Below are 22,574 nucleotides of genomic sequence, written 5' to 3' on the forward strand. Positions count from 1 at the left end.
GGATCGTATAATATCTAATAGTATTGTATCAATGTTAAATTTCCTGAGTGTGGTAAATGTATTATGGCTACTTAGGAGAATGTCTTTAAGAGATCCATGTGACAGGATTTAGGATGAAGTGTCATGAAGTCTGCAGCTTACTCCCAAATGGTTCAGGATGGGGCAGAGGGTGATTACAGAGAGAGGGAAAAAGAAAATGCAAATATGGCAAATGGTAACAAACTGGTAGAGCCAGATGAAGATGCTGCTAGTCTTATTATTTTACTGTTGATGTCACATTTTTCAAATTAAAGTTGGAGGAAAAAAAGGAACAAAAAATTTTTAAAAGATTGAGAAATAATGGGCCTCCTTTTCAAAATACCCTGCCTACAAGATTTGTTGAAAATCTAGAACTATTTTCCTATATATATATATATATATATATATATATATATATATATATATATTCTTTTTAATCTTTTTTTTTAGGCAGAGGAATAGTTTCAGGGAAACAAATTACCCTGTGGAATGACTTCCAAAAATAGAATTCCACTGCACACAATCAGCATTAAGCCATCCACTATGTGGTTTGGAGAAAGAACAAGAAAAACAAATGTGATTGTGAGGTACGAAAGCAATGTGTCTAGGTCTTCTGAGAGAAACCTTGCTTTGAGGTCAATTGTCTGATTTAACTTTGTTTAAATGCCGTCTAGCCTTAGTCCAAGGCGGGGATGTATTACAGTTTTGAAAAATAATTTCTTAAATTTAAACTTTGTAAATACAGCATTCTACCCAAACCAAATTTCATCGGGATCCCTCTGGTGCTCTCTCATGCAGCTCGGATGAGATCGCTACAAGGCCCTGAGTGGTCTCCACTCATCAGTAGTTTTAAAGGCCATATGCGTTAAGAAACCGCTTAAGCCACCCAGAAGGAGCATTTCAAGAGAGGAGCCAAATGTGGGGAAGGACTGCTGTTGTGTTGTTGCATGCTGTTGAGTTGATTCCAACTCATAGCGACCTGATATGAGTATGAGATGACAGCAGGAGCAGTTATAAGTTAGACCAGTCTGTGAATCCTCAGGGAAACCCTGGTGGCATAATGGTTAAGAGCTGTGGCTGCTAACCAAAAGGTCGGCAGTTCAAACCTACCAGGTGCTCCTTGGAAACCCTATGGGGCAGTTCTACTCTGTCCTATAGGGTCACTATGAGTCAGAATTGACTGGACAGCAATGGGTTTTTTTTTTTTTTTTTTTTTTTTGGTGGGCCCTGAAAGCATTCAGAGAGAAAAGAAACTTGCCAGTTAAAACACTTAGAGGCAGAGGAGTGAGGAAGGCAGAGGGATACCCTGGGGAGCCGGCCTTGCGGTGGGGTGGGGGGCTGGGCTGAATGCAGCTGATGGATCACGGAGTTTCCTTATCACAAGAACATTTTCTTTGACCTTTAGGTGCTTTTATATTTTCATCTCAGAAAGAAAACAAAATTCTGAACTCAGGACTTGGCAAGCATTTCTGTGTTATCTCCTGGAGCAGGTGGCCCTCCTTCTTTTATCCACTTTCCCTATTCTTGAAATGTGGGTGTCTCTTCTCTACAGTTCACCTCCAGGGTTTGGAACGGAAAAGGCCACTTTCCTTTTTGTTCCACCTTTCAAATTTAACACAGAGAAGCCTTTAGGATGTAGTCATCCTGACAACTTCTCTGAAGAAAGAATCAACTGACGTGGGTCTTCTGCTGCTATTTGCTTAATTGTAAAGAAATTATTCTGAAAACTGAAGTCTGATGTTTAATTTGAAATACATGCTTTGATGGTGGCATTTGTGAATTCTTCACCTTTTGTTCTAAACAAGAAGACTAATAGAAAGCATGGATGACTTCAGGCTTTTTTGTTTGTTTGTTTTGTTTTTAATGTCTTCTGGTTTCAGCCAGTATCAGGAAAAGTACAGTTCAGACTGCAGCAGTAAATTCCAAATATACTTTCCCATTTGAAATGAAAGAGACAGTAAAAAAATTACATATATTTATGTATCTAAATCCTGGCTCATCTCATGACATATATTTCCCAAACAAACAATGGTCCAATTTTGCAATTGAGGTGATAAAGCAGGATAAAGATATCTTGGGATTTTCGTATGTGAATAAACCATCACAGTCTCTGTACAAATACACATTTTTGCATGTGTAAATCTACATTTGTTGAGTGAGAAGAACTATTTCTCTCCAAGAGAAGACAGCTGCATTCACTTTTCTCCTCAGAAGTCCTTGGACACTGGTATACTAAAATGTTTTTTCATTTATCTAAGGAAGGACCACATTGTGAAGAAGCCAGGCATCTGATACATACTTGGGTTTAGTGAAAGAGTGGTAAATGACAAGAAAACAGCCCTGCATCCCGTGATGGAACCCTTTTTACCTCCCCAGGAAGTGAGGCTGCTGTGTTGGAAATTATGTCACCTCTGTGGAGTCTTATAATAGCACTTGAGACTTGGTTTCCCGTGCTGCCATGGCTGGAAGAAGACTAGTATGAGTGGTTTTTCAGTTCAGAAGATGTTATGGACCCTATAGTATGATCTGCCTTCAACTGTGGACATAAAAGTGTGGGAGGAAATGAGAAAAGTTTTCACATAATTCCTTTCTCCTAAGAAAAAGAAGCAAAGGTGCCTTATGCAGCTCCATCTGACTTCATGACGTTTTACATTCTTTAAAAAAAAAAAAACGCTCCTTTTTTAAAAAAAAAAACGATAAGTAACTTTCCCTTCCATTCAAGATGAGCACGTGGGTGTTTGATTTATTTTTCTAGGTGACAGGTGTAAAGTTAGGCTGAAAAAGCCTGGATTCAAGTAACTGCCCAGTCGAAACTGAAGCTTCTCATTAGAGAATGGGCCTCAGAAGAAATGTTCCCAAATTCGCGGTTGTGTCAGTGTAGATTAAAAAAAAACTCAGGACCTGAAAAAAAGACTTCAAAGAAGAGAGAGAATTTCAACAAGAAATACAAATCTTCTTTTCCTTCACTTAAAAATTATGCCACATGAACAGACTATAGAATAAAGCCATCCTCACTTCCAAACCAACGGGAACATTGTATGAAATGTTAGGTTCTTACATAAGGAGAAGAGAAATTCATTTATGATCCTTTGAGATGAGAGGAAGAATTTAAAACTTCTTAGATGAAATTAAGAAGATCATCTATGTTACAGGGAACGTTTGCCCAGAGCCACACACGCTGTGAAGCATGCTGTGATTTACCAAAATTTGATATTGACAGAAATAGTCTAACATGGGAAATATTGAGTGCTCTAATGATTAAATGATTAAAAAAGAAAGCTTTTTAAGCCTACTCTTCAGGCAGGGATTGGACTAGACTATGGGACAGACAATGATACTGGTTAAGAATGAGCTTCTTGGATCAAGTAGACACGTGAGACTATGTTGGCATCTCCTGTCTGAAGGGGAGACGAGAGGGTAGAGGGGGTCAGAAGCTGGCCGAATGGACACAAAAATAGAGAGTGGAGGGAAGGGGTGTGCCGTCTCATTAAGGAGAGAACAATTAGGAGTATATAGCAAGCTATATATAAATTTTTGTATGCCAGACTGACGATTTGTAAACTTTCACTTAAAGCACAATGAAAACTAAAAAAAAAAAAGGCAGCTTTTTAGTAAAATTGCGTAAAAAACCAAAACCAAACCCACTGATGTCAAGTCAATTCTGACGCATAGCGACCCTATAGGAAAGAGTAGAACTGCCCCACAGGGTTTCCAAGGAGCACCTGGTAAAGCAAAACTTCTGACCTTTTGGTTAGCAGCCATAGCACTTAACCATTACGCCACCAGGGCTTCCAGTAATTACATTGTGTAGATAAAATATACTTCGCTTTAATTGAGAGCAATTACTGGGTGGCATAATACAAATAACTTTGGATAAAGGTAACTTAAATTTTCCTCCAAGTGACCTCCCAGCCACTTCCTGATGTTTTCCTTTGGTAATCTGAAATTATTAAGAACAAAAGGGAACCTACATACATGGGTCCCGCTAGTATGTTGAGAATATACTGTGGAGAATTTGTGTCTCCCAATTAATTGCTTGTTACTCATCTTCCTCATGTCCTGACAGCTTTTTGGGGAAGATCATTTGGCAGGGGATAGCGTACCTATATCAGCGAAACCAGCCCACTTGTTTGAGCAGGTATTAGACCCTGCTTCTCTAGGTACTTTACATTTTTTCAGTTCATAACTAAGAGAACCACCATTAATGCTCTCTTTTAAACTCTTCTTTCATCTTCCATGGTTGTCACCAAATGGCACTTCACAAAATGAGTAAACTCCAGGTGTACTCGCCCAGTGTTTACTTTACACATCTACATTTTTTATCCTGGCTTATTTTAGCCCCTTCCTGATGGCAAGTAGCCCTGGTGGCACAGTAGTTAAGTGCTCAGCTGCTAACCAGGTCAGCAGTTTGAATCCACCAGCTGCTCTTTGGAAGCCCTACAGGGCAGTTCTACTCTGTCCTATAGGGTTGCTATGAGTCAGAATCAACTTGATGGCAACGGGTTTTGAGTTTTTGGGTTCCCTGATGGCAAAAGCTATAGTTTTGGGCAGGATTATGCCTTGATCTACAGCTGTGCCTACTTCCTTTTCTTTCACTCATCTTGTTAGCTGAAAAGTTAAACAAAAACAGGATATGTGAAATAGAAATATATAAATGTGTGTGTATATTATAATAGTTGTGGACAAGATGTTGTAAGTTGTTTAAGAGCAACAGAAATCACCAATGTTTTCCATTTTGACATGTGTATCGTTTTGTAAGCATTAGTGCTTGGTAACAAATTGCAGTGCTATGTTAGGAGTTAGTACATGGGCCTAAGAGTAATTACAAACTTTAGGATGAATTATTGATAATAACTAATAGTGTAAAAAGAGTGGAAAATCTAGGCCTTTTCTTTTTTCATAAATATCTGAATTTGGAGATTAAGGCCAAAAAGACTCATTTATGAATAGAAATGTGGGGGTCATAATCTGAAATTTTGTGTTTGAGGATATTTAAACTTTCCACGAGGTAGGTAGAAACCGACTGCCTTTTGCCTTACTGTGGTGCGATTAATTACTTTTGTGTGTGGCCTTTCTAGCCATGGTCTTGTGACTCCCACCCAGGTGATTGGGTGGGGCTGTGCAAATAAGATAATTGTGGCCCACCAAGGGGATTAGTCAGTTTTGCCTTAAAAGAGGGCCAATTCCAGAGCAGGGGAGGAGCCTACCATTAAACAAAGAGAGAACCAGCAGCAGGAGACAGCGAGGTGGGCTTCCCCACTCACAAAGAAGGAAAGCTGAATGCCTTTGGCCAGAGACTGAGGGCCAGGGAGAAAGGTGCCTGGGAGCACAGTTGGCAAGAGGCTGTCCTGATGGAAGAACTGTATCCTGAGTGCTCCTGAGCCTGAATTGTAAACGTTATTTCCCTAATAAACCCCATAATTTTAAGTATGGTCTGTGAGTTCTGTGTGGCCATTGCAATGAATTACTGAACTCAGTACAGAGTGCTGTGGAGGGATGGCTGGTGTCAGAATTAATTTAGAGATAGCAGAGAGAGGAGGCATGTCTGGCTTCCACCTCATGGGAATCTACCCTTTGGCTATTGATCTTGGCTCTCCTTCCCCTTTGTGGGGTTGGAACAGGTCAGACACTGCCCCCAAGCTGTTCTTACACTTACAAAACCTCAAATCAAAATGTAGACCAATTTCATCATATTGCTTTGCTCGTAGTTTGAGGTGAGACTGTTCTTGCATTATCTCCACATTGTATGTCTTTTAGGTTCATTATTTTCCCACTCCTTTTACATCAAGACATTATTTCACATTTTGCATGTCTTACTAAGATGCAGTATTAATTGCTTCAGTGCATGTTTTTCTAATCTGTAGACTATTTACATTTCCCGTCTGTAGCATGCTATGTGTTAAGAGAAAAATACTTTGTTAGTAGTTCAGAGTGTCCTAGCTTACGCATCTGTCACAGGCTTTTCCTATCTCCAAATCTGCTGAAGTGTACACTGGCGGGATTCCAGACCTTGAGAATTGGAAATGCAGTTAGATGGAACGTACCCAGGTTTCCATGTAATAAGTGAACTCTCTTCCTGGGTTACAGTAAGCCTCAGACAGCTTTTACTTTTTTCTACTTTCCTTGTGGAAATAAGGCAGTTGTTTTATTTTGCAAGTATAATATAGCTTTCTGTGGAAAAGGAATTATCTCTAAAATCTGCCTTGAGAACTCGGACACTGCATTTTTCTGAGGTGATTTTCAAATCTCAGTATCAGGAAATTCTAGGATTTACTGACACAGATACTACAGTTAGTACGATAGAAAATACAAAACAATTTAAATGTGTATCAAGCAAGCTTGAACTAGTACACCCTTCATCGGCACATCTCCAGGGATCAGGGTTAGACCTCTGGGCTCAAACAGTTTAGTGCCTGAGAGAATCCATTTCTAAAAGGCAGTTTAAAAAATGTTTAAATACCTCTGAAAACATAATGCAAAATAGTACAGTATATAGGCAAGGATATTTCCTGTTCAAAAAAAAAAGCCATAAAATGAATAATTTTGAGAGGTAGCCTTTTTGTAGCAGTAACAGTTTTGCATGTATAGTAAATAGCATTAGCAAGGCTGTACAGTAGATTAAGTGTTATCACTTGAGTATGTGGGGCTCTATGTCCAAAAGGGAAAAGATATGTTCTAGGTAAAGAGCATATACAGAAACTTTCAGTACATTTTAGCCTTTAAAACTATTAAGATAACTACTAAAAGTAATCTTTAATTGTTCTCAGTAACTGAATTGTTGACACCGCTGTAATGTGTAGTGGTGTCCCCAGAATCATGAAGATGTCTGAATATTGCCTTGGTTATTCCAATGTGTCTAATGCCAAGTGATGGCACAGCATGTTTAAAGAGGAGCTAGAAGCAATTTAATATAGCCTTCCTATTCTTTAGTGTTGCCATGAAAGAATATTCAAGAGGCACTATTTTCTTAGATCTACAATACCTATCTTGGAGTCCTCCTGCTCCCCGGGAAAACAAGGGGATGTAGACCCACTCTTTTCAGAGATTTAACCATCTCCAAGGTGCTAAATGGCCAAGATGGACGGGAGGTAAAAGGATTAAGTCACCCTAATTCCACTGTGTGTGTGCTGTGACTCCTCAGATGAAGGAAGAAACTAGTTTGCTGAGTTTCTCCTTTTTACAAGAATAAGCAGTCACAGGCCTCAGCACACCTATGGTAGTCAAGGTTTAACAAAATAACTCCAAAAAATCCCAACAGTCGTCAGCTATTCCCTTCAGTCTTTTTGTTTTACAATTTTAAATCCAAACCTCCCTAACCAACCAAACAAAAAAACCAAACCCGTTGCTGTCGAGTTCGTTCTGACTCATAGCGACCTTACAGGACAGAGCAGAACTGCCCCATAGAGTTTCAAGGAGCACCTGGCGGATTCAAACTGCTGACCTCTCGGTTAGCAGCCATAGCACTTAACCACTACGCCACCAGGGTTTCCTCCCAAACCATAAGCAGGATGAAAAGCCGGCTATGTTAATAGTTTTAAAGGCTAAAACGTACTGAAAGCTTCTGTAATTTCAAAGTATGTGGTTAATTACTTTTCAAAGTTATTGTAGTCTCATGTTTACTCTTTGTATACCTGTGATATGTAAAATATGAAGAGGCCCTCAGCCTTGAGGAGTTTACATTCTAAGGGTGCTGCTGGTGTGAGCAAACAGCTTCTAGTTTATTCAGAACATCTCTTGGCTGTTAGTTATACCACATGTGGAAGGATCCCTCGGCCAATGGTGTCCAAAAGCTAGAGGCTATGCTAAATTTCAGGGCACTGATGTTTGGGTTTAGCTCTGCTGTTAATAAACTCCTTTTCGCCAGGGAACTACTCATTAATGTGACTCAGAAAAGAAAACTTCCTGCATAAGAGAGTTTTCACCATCCCTCTACCACCTATGTTCTTCTATGATATAAAAACCCACTGATATAGCTGTCAATAAATGGCCAGCTTACTGGTCCCCAGACTATTGTCTTACAGTTCTCTTCTTTTCTCAGAGCCTTTGCATCATTATCTACCCAAAAGGACGAGGATTTGCATCTAAGGCTTTTACACCTGAACAGTGGTGCCAAATTTAGCCTTTTCACATGTAACTTTTATTCCGAAGAGGCATTATGATAGATGTGGACAGCCTGCCTGCATTTCTTAGTGATCACTTTATTAACCCCTTTTCTGTCCAAACTGCATTCATCCTGGTTATTTCTCGTAATTACTCTGAATCAAGGGGTTTGCTCTGCATATTTATTAAAGCTGGGTCTGCTTGAAAGTGCATGCAATAGTGGCAGGCCCATAATTCTGACTTTACAGTACTAATATTCTACTAATGCATGGCTGAAAATGTCCAGTGTTAGGTGGTTATGAGTAATTTTATACATGCATTTATTAGTGAAGCAATAGAAATTTAAACCAATAGCTTCAATTTATTGTTGGTGTTATCAGTTTTCTAATTAAAGATTATCTTACTTCCACTGAAAATGGGAGGCAGAAGATAAACAGGGTCAACCACAAGACATCCATACTGCCAGGGATGGAGCACAACTCTGCCCTCCCTCCAACCTCTTGCCAGGTTCCAAGGGTCCCCAAGCATGTTTAAAAACAAAAGGCACAAACTAAGCATGTTGAATAAATAAATAAGTTGCTATAGCTATAATAATCAAAAAGATGCACAGTCTCTGACAAGGCAGAAAAGGAAGGAATACCAGTATATAGTACATAAAGTAACTAGGTGTGGAGTTTTCCTGATCAAGTTTAAAAAAAAAAAAATGGCCTAAATTTGGGCCTCTTAGAACTAATGTCTACAAAGTGATTAGTGTCAGTAAGCACATGCTTGAGATGTTTCAGGATTTCTGGGTAACTAGGCAACTATCCTAGATGCAATAAAGGACCCTTGGCAGCAGAGGAGACTTCCATTTTATGGAAACAGTCCGGAAAGTATTGGTACATCTATGGTTTAGTTTCTTTTGCGAAAAATTTATTATTTTTTATAGCTAGAGATTGGGCCTTAAATTTTGTTATTATAGGCAGAGATTGATTCTTGATGATTTGGTGAGACTGCACAATTTGTTTTTGCCTAAAACTTCTGCTTCCAGGTAAACAGGGAGTTTTATTTATTTTTAAAAAACAAACAAAAAAAAACCTTGCCATTTATTTTCTTATGTGGTGGAGAAAAAAAGTCTCTGATTCATTGTGGTAGTTCAAAAATTTTCTTGAGAAGAAAAATTCTTGACTGTGAAATAACCCTGATAAGGACAAGCGATCATGACTAATAATGTAGAAGTGAAATCCATTATATCTACAAGATCCCTAAAGAGAAGCAAATTCCAGATCAGCCTCAGTGGTTATCATTAGGCCCCTTTCAGGTCTCGTGTTCTATAACTGAAAAAGCTTTTTTCCCCCAAATTTTTACTTTATTTTCCTAGCTATGAGGCTTTGCTCCACATATCTTTGGGAATGTTTAAGGGGGATGGTAACTTTCCAGTGGTTGAGAATTGAATTGGACTTATCAAGGCAAAGTTTGGTCTCCACTTACGTACAGAAGGTGAGATGTCATAATCCGTATGTAACTCTCCTTGCCATGGATTGATAAAATGTCTACTAGCCAATGAAACCCATAAAGACTAAGGACAGCGTTTCTCTAAACTCTCTGTTCCTACTATTCCACTCAGGCAGATGAAAAGAAATCCTTAACACTGGAAAGCCAAACAGCACAGAAGATTTCGCCAGGAATCATACTCCTAAACCTTCTTTAAAGTCACGTTAGATAAGTAAGGCTACTGATAATTTTCAAAAGATTTTTCTTCCCTGGTTGATGATGGTATGCCATGCCATCAACTGAAATATTTTTCTTCCAGGGTTAAGAAAGGGATTCCAGCAGTATGTTATAATCAGTCCTTAAAGAAGCAACAGCAATAGCCTGGGTGGTACCTTAACACCATCCAGCTCCTATAATTAAAAAGACTCATATTAGAGTGACAGTCACATATAGTTTACTTTTATTTACTGTGTTTCAAGTGCAGGAATTGATCACTGTGTTTACTTGCTGTTCTGCTTCTTCTCCACTGTACCGCTGATACATGTATAATATGAAAAGTATTTCATTGAAATATTACAAAAAGCAGCTTGCTTTTTAATCTATGCATCTTTAGGAATTTTAGAGAAGACATTTTATTCTTTGATGTAAAAGGGAACAGTTAATATGAGTTAGAAACTCTGCACCTGTATATAATTTTTCTTTTCTTTTTTTTTTAGCAATAAAGCAGCATGGGCTGAGAATGCCAAAAAATAAAATACTTACAGGCACAGGGCCAAATACAACAAGTCCAACAGCCACTGGGTATATACATGCACACACACAAACACACAATGATGAAATCATTCATGAGTGGGAGTCCTAATATGCATCTTATCAACCATCAAAGCAATCTTTTACCCTATACCTTTCTTACAGAGTTCTGAAGTAGAACATTCAATACCATGGGTAAGATTTGTTTGTTTAAAATTATGCTTTACTTTAGTGCACCTGAGCAATTTTACTTTAAGCTTTTGGCTCACTGAACCACTATAACTAATACAACAGTGATCTAAATGTATAAATGCAGTGTTTTCTAAAAACTTACTCAGCATTGGAATCCTAAGATATTTTAAAATAGAATTATGAACACTCATACCACAGCATTTGAAGATCACTCATTTTTAACATGAAAAAAATTTACAAGGCACATTCAAACTGGAAGCCTTATATCTGGCATTTAAGAGCAAAACAAAGTTCTATGGTGGCATTAGAAAACAAATTGCAAGTAAGTTGCAAAGACATAAGAAACATTCATTTGAAAATTGGCCTTCAACATCTTATGTGCGGTAGAGTCCATTTTGACTCACAGCAACCCCATGTGACAGGGCAGACCTGCCCCACAGGTTTCTCTCCTAGGGTATGGTCTTCATCAGAGCAGATCGCCAGGACTTTTCTCCGCTAGTGGGTTTGTTTGAACCGTCCTTGCAGTTAGCGGTCAAGTGCTTTAACTACTGTGCCACCAGGACCCCCTGGGCCATAAGTACATGGACCGATTTCAAGGTATGAAGCAAAGTTATATCTAGGTACTTATCCCAAATGAGTAGAGGAAAGATAAAGTTTATAAACATGCACACATGTCATGAGTATGAAAAATAAATACCAGTTGCTTGTAATATAATTATAACACTGTATTTCTTACTTCATTACGAATAAATATGTATTGTCAAATGACTATGAATATATTTCATTAAAAAGCTGTAAGGATCTAGGTCTGTTTACAAAGTTTATGGCAAAAGAACACTGTAACATATCACTGCAAGATCCTAGGCAAAAAACTTTGGATCTCAGCCTGAGTTCCGCACTGGTAAACTGAAGAGCCCAGAAAATGTGATTTCTGAGGTTCTTTCTAGATTTAAAATTCTGTTTTTTTTCTGATCACACAAATAATATGAGAAAACTAATTTACATACTTACCTTTGGATGGCGACAGGCATGGATCTGAGTACCTCGATCTGTCGTGAGATGATGGAGAATGTCAGGCATGTTTCTAAACATGTCCAGTTTATCTACATGAACCTAAAGAAATAAAATCGATAGGCAAATTATCTGAAATTAATGTCCTATAAGTTAATTGTCCAAAGGTAATTATTCAGGGACAAACCATCCAGTTAATGAACTAACTCACTATTTGTATGTGAAACCTAGCTTTGGCTATTTCAACACACATTCGTATTTTGTCAGGATGTCAATGCAGTAAAGGGCCAAAGACCATATTCCAACCAGTCAGGTTTTATTAGTGGTAATAAAAAATTAAGAGACTTGGTTCACGATTTCTATTTGATCATGCTATTACTGTCCTTCATTGCTTCAAGAACCATTCAATTAATATTTCCAGTACACCTACCAGGAGCCCTAGTGGCACAGTGGCTAAGCGCTTCGCTGCCGAGAGGTTGGTGGTTCGAACCTACAAGTTGCTCCATGGGAGAAAGATATAGCAGTCTGCTTCTGTAAAAATTACAGTATAGGAAATCCTATGGGGTAGTTCTACTCTGTTCTGTAGCAAAACTATGCATCATACTTGAGTCAACAATAAGGGTTTTTTTTCAATGGGTGCACATACCATAAGTCAAGTTTTATTCTAAATATTGCATATATTTTTTGGGATATATATATATCCCAAAAAACCCACTGCTGTCGAGTAGATTCCGACTCATAGTGACTCTATAGGACAGAGTTGAACTGCCTGATAGAGTTTCCAAGGAGTGCCTGGCGGATTCGAACTGCCGACCTCTTGGTTAGCAGCCATCGCACTTAAGCACTACACCGCCAGGGTCTCCTTGTATATATATATATATATATATATATATATATATATATATAAACAAAGCAGAAAAATTAACAAAAATCACCTATTCTTAAAGACCTGTACACAACATGCCACATAAGGGCAGTTGGTACAGGGGGAAGAAAGCTGAACTAGGAAGCAGGAGACCCAGGTCCTCCCTTATCACATACCACTTTACTGGATTCAAGGGATGGGCAGATACAGAGAAACACGGATTGAAGCCTTAGACAAGTTTAGGATTTTGAGGTTAACACATTTTAAGTGTTAAAATTAATGTGTAAGTTGTACTTAAAGCTTGTCTCTGAACAGTTTAAAAAAAAAAAAGCAAATGACAAATACCTAGACTGAGTTAGAATTATGAAACAGCAAAAAAGATGCATTCTCATTTCAAAATCTGAATAACAAAAGAAATGACAAGGTCAAACCGCTATGGTAATTAATACCAAGACAGGTTTAACAAGAATACCAGCATCGTTGCTTACTCCTCTTGGGGCCTAGTCTGCTCACTACTTGTTGACTAATGAGCAATGAAAACAAATAATTTGCTTTTTCGGACTCTCTAAAAAACAGAAAAAGGGGTAAATTCTAAGACATATAGAAGAGACGAGGAGCGCTCGTGGTGCAGCAGATAAAGTGCGCGGCTGCTCACTGTAGGTCAGTGGTTCGAACTCACCAGCTGCTCCATGGGAGAAAGATGTGGCAGTCTGCTTCTGCAAAGATGACAGCGTAGGAAACCCTATGGGGCAGTTCTACTCTGTTCTATAGGGATGCTATGAATCAGAATCGACTCGAAGGCAATGGGTTTGGTTTTGGATTTTTATAGAAGGGAAGTAAAGAAACTTTCATTCTCACAAAAATAAAGGCATCTGAAAAAGCTGCAGTAGATCAACTACAAGGTCCCTAATTCAAAAACCTCAATGTTCCCCCAAAAACTAAAATAGAACTACCATATGACCCTGCAATTCCACTGCTAGAAAATACCCAAGGGACCTGAAAGCACTGATGCGACCAGACACGGGTGTTCACAACAGCCGAAAGATGGAAGCAATCTAAGTGCCCATCAACGGATGAATGGATAAACAAAATGTGGTACATACATACACTGGAATACTAGTCAGCCAGACAGAGAAGTGAAGTTCTGATATACGCTATAATATGGACGGAGCGTGAAGATATTACACTGAGTCAAATAAGACAATCACAAAAGGACAAATATTATATGACCTCACTGGACAAGAATAAGCAAATGCATAGAGACCAAAGTCTATTAGTGGTTACCAGGGGAAGGAGGGAGGAAGAAAGGAGGAGTTACTACTTATGAAGCACTGAGTTTTGGTTTACAGTGACGGAAAAATTGTATTGATTAAGTAAAGGGTAGGGCTGCACAGCCGATTACTGTAACTGCTATCAATAAGCTACACACCTGCAAAAGCTGAATTGGCAAAAGTTGTGTGATAGATACATTTACAACAACAAAAACAGCAGTTGCTGAGGCTGCTTATGTACAAGTAAACACCTCATGGGATTTGGTGTCTTGGTTTGGAGGTTTAGGGTCATGATTTCAGGGAACATTCCAGTTAATTGGCCTAATGTCATGTTTAATGCTTCTGTTCTATCTCATAGTTCACTGCATAGTGCCTGGGAGCTTAAAAGATTGCAGGAGGCCATCTGAGGTACAACAGTTGGTCTCCATTCACCTGGAGCAACAGAAGGACAGTCAGAAATAGGAGGAAGAAATGGAATGTGTGGCTAACTGCCTCCGTTGAACAACTGCCTCCTCTGCCGTGAGACCAGAAGAACTGGATGGTGCCCAGCTGCCATTACTGAACATTTTGATCAAAGATTCTATAAAAGAATTCTGATCAAAAGGGGAAAAATGCAGAACAGAATTTCAAATTCTCATGGACTCCAGGCTTTTGGGAGCCATGGAGGTTGAAGGAATCCCTGAAACTACTGCCCTGAGATAATCTTAAAACTGTAAATGAAAGTATCCCTTGAAGTCTTGTTAAAACCAAAGAGTTTAGCTTAACTAGTAAAGAATGCCTATCTTGGGCATGGTGCTCTTTTAAGAACTATCTACGTGGGATCAAATTGGCAACAGCACTCGAAAAATTAGATAGGGAAGTTGGGGGCAGTGAGTTTATGTTAATTGAGGAAGAACAACTCGGAAAAGGAGGTAAGAATGGTTGTACACCTCAAAGCATGTAATCAAAGTTACTGAACTGTACCTGCAGAAATTGATGAATTGGTGAATGATCCACTGTGTATAATCTCAATAAAAAACAAAAACAAAAAAACCCACTGCCTTCAAGTCTATTCTAACTCCTAGTGACCCTATAGGACACAGTAGAATTGCCCCATAGGATTTCGAAGGCTATAAATCTTTACAGAAGCAGACTGCCACATCTTTCTCCCATGGAGCTGCTGGTAGGTTTGAACTACCAACCTTTCAGTTGTCAGCCAAACACTTTAACCACTGCACCACCAAAACCAAAACTAACCCAACCCCATTGCCATCGAGTCCATTCCACCTCATAGTGCCCCTACAGGGCAGAGGAGAACTGCCCCGTAGAGTTTCCAAGGCTGTAAATCTTTACAGAAGCAGACGGCCACATCTTTCTCCCACGGAGTAGCTAGTGGGTTAGAACCGCTGACCTTTTGATTAGCAGCCAAGTGCTTTATCTGCTGTGCCACCAGGGCTCCTATATACTCTCAGCACCAAAATAAAATGATTTAAAAAAAAAAAAAACCCTCAGTGTTCTCACTTTTTAAATTCCTTACCTAAAATGATTTTTATCCCCTGCAAAGGGTTTAACAGCCTTAAGGTAGGGCTCACTCCAGTGGCAACTGCAGAGACAGCTCTGAGGACATCAGTGAAGGCCTGCTTTCCCCTAGCCCCCAACCGCATCCTCAGCCCCTGGCTTCTTCCTGAAGGCCTCTAGAGCAAAAGTTTCCAATGTTTTAAATTTCACACACCAGTCATATTTACAACACAAATTTGGGACTGATAAATGGTTATCAGTTTTATAGTTTGCCAAAGGAGGGTATGAGGAAGGAAAAAAAAAAAAATCCAACAGATAGTGCATACAAGTGCATCTGTGTGTGTGCCCACACAGGCTTTTTACTACCACCGTGATTTTCATTTAAAAGGCCATTTAACACCAAAAACAAGGACTGGTGATCCCAGAATAAAAGCAAATTCCTTCCGAAATGGACAGTTGGAACTCTATACCAATATATTTGCAAGGAAGGGCTTAAGGAAGAAATTAAGAAAAGGAGGAGTTAAGGACTTATGAAGGAAAATGGGTAGGTAAGTAAGTAGGTAGGCATGAAGGAAGGAATTTTTGAAATTTTGAACACAGAAAAACAGATTTTTTATTTTACCAAATTATATCGTACATAATTGTTAAATTCTTGGCACACAAGTTTGTCGTCTGGGAGAGCTATATTAAAAGATACAATATGAAGCAGAACTTGAATGTCAAACTAGTTCCAGTAGTTCATTTGGTTCAATTGTTATCAAAAACTTTGCTTCTCTTAGGGGACAAAAATGGAAGCTACACTCTAAACAGGAGCATGGTAGGGACAAAGGCCTCTGCTTGCAGTCACTGCACTCACTCTGGGCTCTGCTGCTCAAGGTCCAGAAGCCCAGAACGATCTGGAAGGAACAGGCAAAAACTCCCTCAGAGTCTGATACTGATCCATCGACTAGCTCAGGAACCAGTTCTCCAGCACAATGTTTTTCACAAGTTTTTGATCGTGACCCATAGTAAGAGATGTTTTCCAATGCAACTCAATACACACATACATGTGTGTGTATATATATGTGTCTCATTCCAAAAGGTTTTCAGAAAATGACCGTTACCCTCAGGGCAGATTACCCAATAAGCAAGATATGCACGGGCTTACTTGTGCTTACTTACTAACATGTAGTGCACAATTTCACCTGTTTTTCACCATCAAAGATGTGGTGAAACCCATATAAAATCGTTCACTACAGATTAGTAAATAAACACAAGTAAGCCTGTGCATACCTTGCTTACTGGTTAACCCTTATAGCAAGCAATACTCTCAGATGTTTTCTAGTTCAATTTTTTTTTTTTTTCCAATGCTGTTCACGATCAGTAAACGTATTTCATGACCCAGTTTGAAAATATTTCCTCTAAAGGACATTTCACTGAAGGGCTTATCTAAGCCATTGGGGTTTCAGTCAACTTCCGCCCATGAGGAAGTGAATAAACAAGATGATGTGTTACTTCAGAGGGGCTGCCGACCCCTGCTGCTGACACTTTTGGGTAGGTTGCTTCCCTCTGTTCCCGTTTCCAGTTATTCATGGGGGTGGGCAGCAGAGAGGCAGAAGTGGGAGGGCAGAGGGGAGCAACAGAAAAGAAAGAAGAGTCACCATACCTGGACTCCAAATTGTTCACTAAGGTTGGTGAATAAATATTCATATCCATAAGCTGCTTTGCAGTTCAGCCACACAACATGGTAGGGACTCCGATTGATCCAGCCTCCAACCAGCTCTAAGATTCCACTTAAACACTCCTCCTGGATAGGAGTTTTTAAAAGGCATTTAACACTTTTAAGAGCATCACCTACCCTTTCCATTCCCAGTATTCACAGATAACAGTGCAAACGGGGACATTTATGATTTGATTTGTTAGCCTACAATAGGTCCTGTTAGGAATAGGGTCATGCCCAGGTTATTACCTCATTTCTTCAGGGAGACTTACCCGACTTGGAATTTGATAAAACCTTGGATCACAGAAAGTAGTATCTAAATATACACTTTGAATATCTTTTACCCTGAAAACAAAGAAAAAGAAAAAAACTGAATTGGTTTTAATCATCTAAAGTAGCATAAAATGGGTGTAAAATTTAAACTCCCAGTTATTTTACAGGGTGTTCCATTTGGGTTTTGTTTTTTGTTAAATCAACTTTGCTGAAATGGTTTACATATGATAAAACATAAATTTAAATGTACAGCTATCAGAGTTTAGTAGTGGTTACAGGGGCAGGAGGGAGGGAGAAATTGGGAATCACCATTTAGGAAACACTGAGTTTCTGTTTAGGGTGATGAAAAATTTGGCAAGATAGTGGTGACGGTTATACAACATACTTGATGTAATTGCTGTCACTGAATTGTACACGTTAAAAATGCTGAATTGGCAAATGTTCTGTTGTCTATATTTTTATAATTTAAATATATACATATAAATTTTACACACAGAACATTTTCATTACCCCGTCTCTAGGAGAAAAATTTGCTCTACTATTACAATTTTACAGGTAGTTCTGGACTTACGATGAGGTTTCATTCTAACAACTCTGTTGTAAGCCAGTTCTGACATAAATCAAATACTTCACTTTTTTTTTTTTTAAGTTTTCATTATTATTGCCTTTTATTATCAGTATCTTTATAAATCTGACCTTTGTCTTTGGTGGTTGGAAACATTACATATAAACTTACAGATATATTTTAATATATACATGAAAAATACAAAAATCATAAAAATTTACTACAAAGAGTTGGACAATATTGGCGTTTTATCAGTTAAGTATGACCTCCACTTGTGGAAGGTTCTGGATCATATGGATTATCCCTGGGAATGGTGATAGCACTTCTTGTCAGAAAATTACTGAGAGCTGTCAGTATAGCCCTTTTCTTTTTTTCTTCACATATTTTGCAGTGACATCTCACTGCTTCCCGAATCTGCCAATCAACTTTAGCAAAGTGACCAGTGTTTGGGTCCCTGTTTTCAAGCCACTGAAGCCCCTGATTTAGTTGAGAAAAAACTCCAGCTAATCCTTTCACATAAAATTTCTGACAACTTCTCTCCTTCCTCTTCCTCATTATTTCTTTCTTCTTCAAAATTCATTAAGTCCTTGTCTTAGTCATCTTGTGCTGCTTATAAGGGAAATACCACAAGTAGAAGGCTTTAACAAAGAGGAATTTATCCTTTCACACTCTAGGAGGCTAGGAGCGAATTCAAGGTGCCAGTTCCAGGGGAAGGCTTTCTCTCTCTTTCGGCTCTGGGGAAAGTCTTTGTCATCAATCTTCCCCTGGTTGAGGAGCTTCTCAATGCAGAGACTCTGGGTCCCAAGGAGGCGCTATTCTCCTGGCTCTTGTTTCTTGGTGGTATGAGGTCCTCATGTCTCTCTGCTAGTCTCTCCTTTTATATCTCAAAAGAAACAGACTTAAGACACAACCTAATCTTGTAGATTGAACCCTGCCTCATTAACATAACTGCCGCTAATCCCATTAACATCATAGAAGTAAGATTTACAACACACAGGAAAATCACAACAGATCACAAAATGGTGAACCAACACACAATACTGGGAATCATGCCCTAGCCAAGGCAACACACATTTTTGGGAGACACAAACAATCCTGATCTGTCAATTCCCCTTCTTTGTCATCTATGAGCTGTTCACATCGGCCATATCAAATTCTAAACTCAGCGTTCTTGCCATATGGACAATCTTCCCACTGATCTCTTCCATCACATTATCTTGGTCAAATATTTGGAGCGTATTAACACAGCAATTTTTTCCATATCCCCTACAAGCATTTTCCTGTAACTTCCAGGAAAATGCAGTGTACCAGATAGCTGATAGTCGTAAGTGTGGTTCATTTTAACTCAAATACGTTGTAAGTTGGGGACTACCTATAATCAAGTTTGATTTCAAATAGAAAAAAAGGTTTGTGTCTGGGGAGAAAAGAAAAGTAAAACTTTGAAAACTATGCAGTCTTACATTCAAGAATTATGTAAGGCCCAATACCTGCCCCCAGAGTGTAGAAGCTCCATTCTAGCAGCTTCTCCTTTAGCCAGTCTGAAATCTCCTGTGTACAAGACAGTTCCATTATTGCCCTGAAATAAAAACCTGAAAAGGAAACACAGTTCAGTGATGTTTGAGTCACTAGTAAATCAAATACACACTAAATCCACAGGAAATGCATTTCTGCCAAATATATCTACCAGATCACAGTGTTAACGAGATTTCAATAACTCTAAACTCACACCAGGCACTCAACCGCTACTTCTTGTTCCCTGAGGTAGGAAGGAATAACAAAACGGATATAATATCAAGTTTGTAACAGAGATCCCCTGAAATATGTTAGCACTCTCAACTATATATTGAGATCATTCCTGTTCATGAAAAGAAAATTCCATGGAACGGGAAAATGCAAAGTTACTGGAGAAATGGCTTCCATCACAAGGAAGCCATGTTTCAAATCTGATCTTCACCTCAGTCCTCCAAGTTCAATTTGGAAACAAACATTAAGGAAACTGCCAGAAAAAACAAACAAACAAACCGTATTTCCCTATACATGCTTATTATTTTCTCAACTTGAAATATTAATTTCTATGAATATATCCACAGACAATAGAATGGTAAAATAGATGAGCCCCTTACATAACTGATCCTGGGCAATGACCAGCTGGTAATAGAGTCACAACAATCTCTTCCTTCTGAAAAGAAAATAAAGGAAAGAAAAAATAGAAGAAAAGTTATCATTAAAATCAGTTGCCATCAAGTTGATTCTGCCTCATGGCGGCCCCGTGTGTGTCAGGGTAGAACTGTGCTCCACAGGGTTTTCAGTGGCTGATTTTTTGGAAGTAGATCACCAGGTCTTTCTCCCCAGGCACCTCTGGGTAGACTTGAATTTCTAACCTTTTGGATAATAGCCAAGCACATTAACTGTCTATACTGCCTGGGGACTCTGGAAGTTGTCATTAGGACCTAAATAAATAAAGCCCTGCTTAATAGAACACCTTGAAGTACCTCTCAAGAATGTGATGTATGCCTTTTCTCCCCCATTTCCTCATTCTCCAAATTCTGGAAACAAGCAGCTAAACACAGAACTAGTTACCATGTCCACATAAAAACTTGTACACAAATGTTCATGGTAGTGTTATTCATAATAATCAAAAAGTAAATGCTGCCCAAATGTCCATAAGTTAATGAATGGATAAATAAAAGGTGGTATGTCTGTACAATGGAATATTATTTGGTCCTAAAAGGGAATAAAGTACTGATAGATGCTACAACACAGATGAAAACATTATGCTCCGTAAAAGAAGCCAGTCACCAAGGACCATATGGTATATGATTCCAATTCTATGAAATGCCTAGAACAGGCAAATCCACAGAGAAAGAAAGTAGATGAGTGGTTGCCTAGGGCTGGGGGAAGTAGGGGAATTGGCGTGGGGGTGACAGCTACGGGTGTAGGTTTTCTTTTTGGGATCATGAAAACGTTCGAAGACCAATTAAGTCATGGACACACAACTCTGTGAATACACTAAAAGCCAGTGAATTGTACAGTTTAAATGGGTGGATTGTATGGGATGTAAATTAGCTCTCTAAAACTTAAAAAAAAAAGACCAGATGTAGCCTCTTCCTAAAATCCTCACTATCCCAGTTCATCTTACCGCACGTTGTACTGCACTGTCAGGGCAGAGCCTGAGGGGTGCACTTACACCCCAGCCCTCAGCACGTGGGGACGGAGCTCTCCACAGAGCAGCTCCCTACTAGATAATGGTTACTCCTTACTTAATTCTGATATCATTCATCCTAAAGGCCCCTTTAAAAAGTGACCTGCCATTGGCTGGAGCTGGATAAACAATGCATAAAAGCCACAGGACACAGGACAAGACACAAAGAATCACAGTGGGACAGCATGACTCTGAGCAGCAAGAGCCTGCCTGCCACTCTGTTCTGAGAAAGCCTTTTGCCAATATGGGGTATATGACAAGACAGCCTCCAATGAGGCTATTCCCCTAAAACGTGGCTAGCTAGCTTGGGTCCAGGATGGCATTTAAAAAGGTTTAGGCCATCCTGAGGTTTTTTTTTTTCTTGTTCGTATTGTCCTCCTTAGGACAATAATGTGATGAGAGGAATACTTCAAATGTTTGTCTTCTCCAAAGAAGAAATATCTGAAAACTCGGGACCCTGCTCTGATCACATTCACACCGTAAGGGATTCCGTTCAGGGTTAAACACGTCAACGCAGCATGCCATCATCAGGCTATGGAACAGGCACTACTGTAACTAGTTTTGCCATAAAAACAAGAAAATATCCACGAGCCCTAGGTATAGTTTGAGGTAGAAGAGGTAATTCCACAGTCTCGCTTTTAAAAGAATACATTCACAAAAGTACCTGCTTCTAAGTCTAAAGGTGAAAAATAAATATCTACTCTGGCAGACACTTTTTTTTTGATAAGAAAATGATGAAGACAAAAATCACAATATACTTAAGGTGCTACAAAAATATTAACCACCTTTGTATATCCTAAACACTCCGATAAACTTAATAAAAATGGCAATGACATGGAGTTCTAGTCATTAGCATGCAATACTAAGAAGCAACACTGTTAATGGAAGCCATGTCTGATCCTTTGGATACAGGAAATAAATACAACACAAACATTTTTTGTTCTAAAAACTTAATTGCTATAATTTTTACTTATGGTTAAATGAGCATTCAAAATCAAGGAGGCAGATAATCATTTTAATATTAAATAATTTTTAAGAAATCACATAATATTTAAAAAAATTTAGTTACCTCTCCTGATGCTTCATCAATTAAAGATATTTGGGTAGGAGTTTCAACTTCAATAGCTATCTATTAAAATAAAATAAGAGATCACATATATACCATATCGCATATGTTCAATTTTTCATGGCTAATTAGCCTTTACATCGCAAACACAGAAAGGGACTAGGAGAAAAGTTACAGACTCTCTCAGCATAACAATTCCTGATTTCACTATAATATACATTTTTACAGCTTAGAAAAATTATAAAGCTAATATAAGACCTTTCTAGAAGCTGATGTGGCAATATGTATTGAAAGCCTTATAAATTTACATAGCCTTTGACCCACCAATTCTATTTCCATAAATTCAATTTTCTTCCCTCATCTTCCTATCCCTATCACTCTCATTCCCTTCTCCCCTTAAATTTGAGTCTCTGTAAAACACGTAGTGAAACGTGTTTAGGTTTTAGGCTACGGAACACAGTCTGGGTCAACCCATAATATATAGAAACAGCTGGTTCACTGATTCCAGCTGCTACAGAGTGCTCCATAATGAGCTTGCATATTTCACTAGAACAATGACAAGCACGTAACAGGCACTCGGTTAAGTGCTTGA

At 38.8% G+C, this 22,574-nt stretch overlaps 1 protein-coding gene across 8 annotated transcripts in view; it reads right to left on the bottom strand.

Moving 5' to 3' along the window:
• The window catches only part of DCLRE1C (DNA cross-link repair 1C), a 54,688-nt gene that overhangs the window by 23,335 nt on the left and 8,779 nt on the right, over positions 1-22,574 (bottom strand). For all 8 annotated transcript variants that reach the window (XM_010590712.3, XM_010590711.3, XM_064284876.1 and 5 more), the window contains 6 exons: positions 21,986-22,045; positions 19,838-19,893; positions 19,202-19,303; positions 17,149-17,221; positions 16,823-16,963; positions 11,545-11,646 (listed from right to left, as the gene is read on the bottom strand). In XM_010590712.3, the coding sequence (XP_010589014.2) occupies positions 11,545-11,646; positions 16,823-16,963; positions 17,149-17,221; positions 19,202-19,303; positions 19,838-19,893; positions 21,986-22,045 (534 nt within the window). The remainder of the gene's footprint in view (positions 1-11,544; positions 11,647-16,822; positions 16,964-17,148; positions 17,222-19,201; positions 19,304-19,837; positions 19,894-21,985; positions 22,046-22,574) is intronic.

The sequence above is a fragment of the Loxodonta africana genome, chromosome 4 (assembly GCF_030014295.1).
Source record: "Loxodonta africana isolate mLoxAfr1 chromosome 4, mLoxAfr1.hap2, whole genome shotgun sequence".
Taxonomy (NCBI): domain Eukaryota; kingdom Metazoa; phylum Chordata; class Mammalia; order Proboscidea; family Elephantidae; genus Loxodonta; species Loxodonta africana.